Source organism: Gracilinanus agilis, chromosome 2, assembly GCF_016433145.1.
Source record: "Gracilinanus agilis isolate LMUSP501 chromosome 2, AgileGrace, whole genome shotgun sequence".
Lineage (NCBI taxonomy): Eukaryota > Metazoa > Chordata > Mammalia > Didelphimorphia > Didelphidae > Gracilinanus > Gracilinanus agilis.
The window spans coordinates 654,136,083-654,143,210 of record NC_058131.1 but is presented as its reverse complement, the minus strand read 5'-3'; the positions used below and the strand labels follow the sequence as shown (position 1 = coordinate 654,143,210).

The 7,128-nt window shown below is 37.0% G+C and overlaps 1 protein-coding gene across 1 annotated transcript in view; it reads right to left on the bottom strand.

The window, feature by feature from the left end:
* Positions 1-3,629: 3,629 nt before the first annotated feature.
* FRMPD2 (FERM and PDZ domain containing 2) overlaps positions 3,630-7,128 on the bottom strand; it is a 165,046-nt gene continuing 161,547 nt past the window's right edge. The window contains exon 27 of the mRNA XM_044660226.1: positions 3,630-3,753. Coding sequence (XP_044516161.1) covers positions 3,630-3,753 — 124 coding nt within the window. The remainder of the gene's footprint in view (positions 3,754-7,128) is intronic.

The window sequence follows — 7,128 nt, the reverse complement described above, 5'->3', positions numbered from 1 at the left end:
ACTCTTTGCAGATGATATGATGGAATACTTAGAAAATCCTGGGAAATCAATTAAAAAGCTAGTGGAAATAATCAATAACTTTAGCAAATTTGCAGAATATAAAACAAACCCACATAAATCATCAGCTTTTCTATATATTTCCAACAAAAATCAGCAATAGGAGTTAGAAAGAGAAGCTCCATTCAAAATTACTCAAGAGAATACAAAATATTAAGGGATCTTTGCCAAGACAAACTCAGGAATTGTATGAACACAACTACAAAACATTTTTCACACAAATAACGCTAGATCTAAATGATTAGAAAAGCATTGATTGCTTATGAGTAGAATAAGCTAATATAATAAAAATGACAATCCTGCCTAAATTAATTTACTTATTCAGTGCCATACTCTAAAAAACTTTTTATAGAATTGGAAAAATTATAATCAAGTTCATCTAGAAGAACAAAAGATCAAAAATATCAAGAGAACTAATAAAAAAATGTGAAGGATGGTGGCCTAGCAGTACCAAATCTTAAGCTGTACTATAAAGCAGTGATCATCAAAACAATCTAGTACTGGCTAAGAGATAGAAGGGTAGATCAATGGAATAGATTTGGGGTAAATTACCTCAACAAGCTAATGTTTAATAAACTGAAAGATCCCAGCTTTTGGGACAAGAATCCACTATTACACAAAAACTCCTGGGAAAATTGGAAAACAGTATGGGAAAAATTAGGTTTAGATCAACATCTCACACCCTATACCAAGACAAATTCAAAATGACTTAAATATAGAACATAGAATACTATACCTATCAGATCTGTGGGTAAGAAAATAACTTAAGACCAAGTAAGAAATAGAGAACATTATAAGATATAAAATGAATGATTTTGATTATATTAAATTTAAAAAGTTTTGTACAAACAAAACCAATGTGACCAAAATTAGAAGGGAAGTAACAAACTGGGAAAAACAATTTATAACATAAATCTCTGACAAAGGTCTAATTTCTCAAATTTATAAGGAACTAAGTTATATTTATAAGAAATCAAGCCATTCCCCAATTGACAAATGGTCAAGGTATGTGAATAGGCAGTTTTCAGGTGCAGAAATCAAAACTATCAATAATGACATGAAAAAGTGTTCTAAATCCCTCCTGAGTAGAGAAATGCAAATTAAAACAACTCTGAGGTACCACCTCACAGCTAGTAGATTGGCTCATATGACAGTAATGGAAAACAATAAACGTTGGAGGGGATGTGGCAAAACTGGGAAGCCAATGCATTACTGGTAGAGTTGTGAATTGATCTTACCATTCTGGAAGGTAATTTGGAATTATGCCCAAAGGGCTTTAAAAGAATGCACCCTGGGGGCAGCTGGGTAGCTCAGTGGAGTGAGAGTCAGGCCTAGAGACAGGAGGTCCTAGGTTCAATCTGGCCTCAGCCACTTCCCAGCTGTGTGACCCTGGGCAAGTCACTTGACCCCCATTGCCCACCCTTACCAATCTTCCACCTATGAGACAATACACCAAAGTACAAGGGTTTAAAAAAAAACATTATGAGATGGTCAGATGTAATGGACTTTGCTACTAAAAGAAATACAGTGCTATAGGACAATCCTAAGGGACTTAAGAGAAAGAATGCTATCCACATCAGGAGAAAGAATTGTGGGAGTAGATATGCAGAAGGAAAACATGATTTATCACTTGTTTATATTGATATAGGACGTGGGGTTTAGGTTTTTAAAAAGATTACTGTATTATAAAAATGAATAATATGGAAATAGGTATTAAGTGATAATATATGTATAACCCAATGGAATTGCTTGTTGGCTCCAGGAGTGGGGAGGGAAAAGGAGAGGAAAAGAACATGAACCATGTAACCAAGGAAAAATACTTAAAATAAATAAATTTTAAAAATAATAATATAAAAATATTCTAAATCCTCCTGATTAGAGAAATGCAAATCAAAACAACTCTGAGGAACCACCTTATATCTAGCAGTAAGGCCAAAATAACAGTAAAGAAAAATTATAAATGCTGGAGGGGATGTGGCAAAATTGGGACACTAATGCAATGCTAGTGGAGTTGTGAATTGACCCAACCATTCTGGAAGGCAATTTAGAATTATGCCCAAAGTGCTTTAAAAGAATGCCTGCCCTTTGATCCAGCAATACCACTGCTAGGTTTGTAACCCAAAGAGATAAAAAAAATTGGAAATGATCTGTTCATACAAAAATATTTATAGCTGCTCTTTTTGTAGTGGCAAAAATATCATAAAATGAGGGGATGTCCCTCTATTGGGTAATGGCTGAACAAATTGTGGTATATGATAGTGATGGAATACTATTGTATTATAAGGAATGATGAATTAATGGATTTCTACAAGAACTGGAAAGACCTACATGAACTGATGTGGGATGAAATAAGCAGAACCAGGAGAATATTATACAACGTAACTGAAATATTGTGGGACAAACAAATGTAACTGACTTTGCTATGAAGTAATGAAAGCAATGAAATGATGTAGGACAATTCTGAGGGACTTAAGAGAAAGAATGCTATCCACATCTAGAAAAAGAAATGTCGGAGTAGAAATCCAGAAGAAAACATATGATTTATCAGTTGTTTATATGGATATATGATTTGGGGCTTTGGTTTTAAGATTACTCTATTACAAAAATGAATAAGAAGGTGGGTTTTGAGAGATAATATATGTAAAACCCAGTAGAATTGCTTGTCAACTCTGGGACGGGGGTGGAAAGAGGGGAGGGAGACAACAAGAACTGTGAAACCATGGGAAAAATAAAATAAAACCTACAAAAAATAAAAAAGAAGTGTGCCCAGGACATTCTCCACAGATGAATCCTTTTGCAAATGGTAGGTCTTGTTTTGTGTCTTGCTTGCTATATATCTTTAGGAGATTCCTGATCAAAATTGTTTTCCTAATGATTTTGCCTATTAAGGAATTTTGTATGGTCTGAACATGCATGGGAGAAAACTAAGACTGCTTATTACTCTAATCAGTCATATATTTGTCTAAGATGAATGATCAGGGAAATCAATGATCAGTTCAAATAGTTTCTCAGTCAATTTGATGAGTTTTCAGATCCTGAACCACTGTTTGAAGGCAGCTAAGGGTCACCATCTCAAGTTGATCATTGACTCCTCAAAGCTTCCATTTACAAAAGAATTTGACTCAAAGAGTGATGTTTTGGTCACCACATTACATGTTTTTAATAATTAACAATGTTTAAGCATTGTCAAAAATATTCTTTATCTCTCAGCCAACTGTATAAACATTAAAATGAAGTTTCTGAAGAAAAAAATGATTATTATAAAGCCTTACTGTTACCCTTTCATATTTTCATTTCAAATGCTTTATATATATTTGGTCTTTTTATTTAAAAAATCTCTAGAGAGATGCATTGTGGAAAGCTAGAAGAGTAGGGTGTGAGGCTTATTTGCCCTCCTAATGCCACCCCTCCACAAACAACCAAAAATAAATTATTATAATTAATTCTAAAAACAGCAAAAACAGACAGGAGTCAGGAGTGAAGGTAAAATGTCAGGGATAACTAAAGAAAAAGGTTTCTAACTCCCCTAACCACAGGAACAGAACAAAGAGAGTAGAATTAATAATATGGCCTCAAGGCGAAAGATTGGCAATCTCACCTTTTCTGCTGAGCCCCAGAGCTGGCATCCCCAAGGATACAACTGGAATCCACAGACAGAGGGCCCTGGCAGCAGCTGTGTCTACTGCAGTCACAGCTCTGGAGAACCCACACAAGCCTATAGCTAGAGATTGAAGGAATGGACACTACAGCATCTCTGAGTGCCAGACCCTAAGGGCAGGAACTCAGACCTTGCGGCTGACAAATAAGAGACTTTGGAGATCTGAGGAACATGGATCAGACACATGCACTAACGTAGGCTATACCAATAAAGAAGAGGAGAAAAGAAGGAGTGCAAACTGGTGAGGGTGGTTGCTGAGGGACTGGGTCTTGTCAATTGTGATCACTCTCAGGAGAGTGGAGTCTCTGGCTGCTGGCACAGAGGGAGATGGACTGTGTGCTTACAGCTATAGTGGCAGAACTGGGGGTTGAGTGTTGGACTCCATGTACATCCAACTATGAACTATAAAAACTGGAATAAGTAAATAGAACCCAAGAGAAAACAAACAGACAAAAAAAATCCTGAAACCTGAAGTAACATATCCAAATACATTAGGAACCCTGGGACTCCAGCAAAAAGCCAATAATTAAGTCTATTGGTCTGGCCATTAAAATTTTAAAAAACAAATAAAAGCCATAAAGCAAAGGAGAAAGAACCCAACTATTGATAGCTATTATAGAGACAGAGAAGACCTCAGCTCAAACTCAGAAGAGAGTGAAGAAAAAACACTACTTCAAAAACAGAAAAGAAATATCACAAATGCTCCTTAGTTAAAAAAAGCTTTTGGAAGATCTTTTTTAAAAGACCTCAAAAACATATGAGAAAGGCTGAAGAAAAACTAAGATAAGAGCAATGCAAGAAAATCAAGAAAAATATGAAAGAAATGGGGAAAAGTCCATAAACTCATGGAAGAAAACAATATATTAAGAACTAGAATTGGACAAGAGGAAGCTAATGATTTCTTTAAAAAGCAAGAAATAGTAAAGGAAAATCAAAAGAATGAAATAATAGAAAAGAATATGAAATATCACAAAAACAACTGACCTAAAAATAGATGAAGAGACAATATAAAAATAGTTAGACTTTCAGAGTTATAATTTTAAAAAATGTTCAGACAACATATTCAAAGGAATCATAAAGGAAAATTGTCCAGAAATTCTAGAACAACGGGTCAGAGAGAAAGTGAAACATTCACCAATTACCACCTCTAAAAGACGCAAAGATAAAAACATATAGGACCATCATTGCTAAGTTCTGTAACTCCCAGTATAAGATGAAAATAATATAAGCAATAAGAAAAAACTATTTAAATATGTACAGTTACAGTCAAAATAGCACAAGACTTAACAGTCACAACATTAAAAGAAGGTGGGACATGGACAGCATTTGGTAGAGCTAAAGAACTGGGCTTACAACCAAGAATAACATTTTCAGCAAAGAGGAACAAAATTATGAAAGGTAAAAAATGCATATGTAATGAAGTAAAGAAGTTTCAACTATTTCTGGGTAAAAACTCAGAACTGAGTAGATCATTTGATCTACAACTAAAAGCTAATCTTAAGCAATCCAAAAGGTCAAAATGTTTGATTGCTGTGTGGGAAAATGTCATTTCTGGCCCCTGGCAATGACAGTATTGCCTGGATATTTTCAAGAGATGTGTATGGATAAAAAAAAAAACCTCAAGGTCAAGGTGAGTATAATGGAATGAACTGAAATGGTGGTGGAATAGACCAGGGTGAGATAGGGGAGAACAACTATCTCATATGGAGAAAGGATGAGAGCAGGAACTGCCACAGTAGGAGAGGAGGGGATGGAGAGTTGGTAGTAGTAGAATCCTACTCTCATCAAACCCGGAATAAAGACAGAAAAATATACACAAATTAAAAGATAAAAATCTTAATATACTGAGGAAAGGGGTTCTGGGTTAAGATGGCGGCAGAGTAAGAAGCAACTCTTAAACTCTCCTGACCGATACACACAAAACTCCTCAAGGGGACATAAAAACAAGTCCAGACGAACGGAGGAACCCCACAACAGGGCACAGCGTGGAAGGTACATGGAATCGAGGCATTTCCATGCTATAAAGGGGTGAAACAGCTCTCACTAAATCGCAGGCTGAGCAACCACCCAACCCCCACCCCCTCCACACACAACACCTATAGCGCTGAAGCCAGCTAAAAAGAAATAGAGCAAGTTTAGGGCACCCATCGAGTCACTGGCAGCTCCGGGGCCTATTCCTGAGAGCAGCAAGATTTAGGACCCCAAAAAGCTAACGAACGCACACAAAATCTGAGCACGGGAGCAGGGCGCCGAGAGTAGAAGCAGGACGCAGAGCGCAGGCGCAGAGCGAAGGCACGGGTGGTGGCGTGGGTGGAGGCAGACACAGCCACGCGATAAAGCTCTGAAACCCTGAGTAGGGAACCAGTGCAGACGGGTATACGACTCTGGAAGCAGCGCCCTGAGACTTGTAAAGAAACCTCTGGCAGACGATCAAGCAAGGGGGTCCACCAGGGGGCTTGACCGCGGACAGACCCTGAGCACAAGGATAAACCTGAGAAGCTGCTGGGCTAACAATGGCTACCCAGTCTCAGGAAGTTCAGAAGAGAAAGATTAACAACAAGAAAAAGAAGTCGTTAACACTCGACAACTTTTACACAGAGAAAATCCAGACAACCGAGCAAACAGAGGAGGAGAACAAACAAGCACCCGGACCCTCTTCAAATAAGGAAAACTCCTCACAAGCTATGGAAGAGTTCAAAACTGAGATTTTGAGGAAAATGGAAGAGATCTGGCAAGAAAATAACTGTTTAAAAGGTAGAATCTTGCAATTGGAAAGTGAGGCTCAGAAACCAAATGAACTGATAAGCAAAATGAACACCAGAAATGACCAGATTGAAAAGGAATACCAGAAGATTATGGCCGAAAACCAGAATATTATAGCCGAAAACCAGAAGATTATAGCCGAAAACCAGAAGATTACAGCCGAAAACCAGAAGATTACAGCCGAAAATCAAAAGATCATAGCCAAAAAACAAAAGATTATAGCCGAAAATCAATCCCTAAAGGCTAGAATTGAGCAAGTAGAAGCTAATGATCTCTCAAGACAACAAGAACAAATAAAACAAAGTCAAAAGACTGAAAAAATAGAAGGAAACATGAAATATCTCAATGAGAGAGTGACAGACCAAGAAAACCAGTCTAGAAGAGACAATTTGAGAATAATTGGTCTTCCAGAAAAACCAGAAATTAATAGAAACCTGGACTCCATACTAACAGAAATAATTCAGCAAAATTGCCCTGAAGTCCTACAACAAGAGGGCAATATAGACATTGAAAGGATTCATAGAACACCTGCGACATTCGATCAAGAAAAGAAAACACCCAGAAATATAATTGCCAAATTCAAGAGTTTCCAAGCAAAAGAAAAAATCTTCCAAGAAGCCAGAAAGAAACAATTCAAATATCAAGGAGCA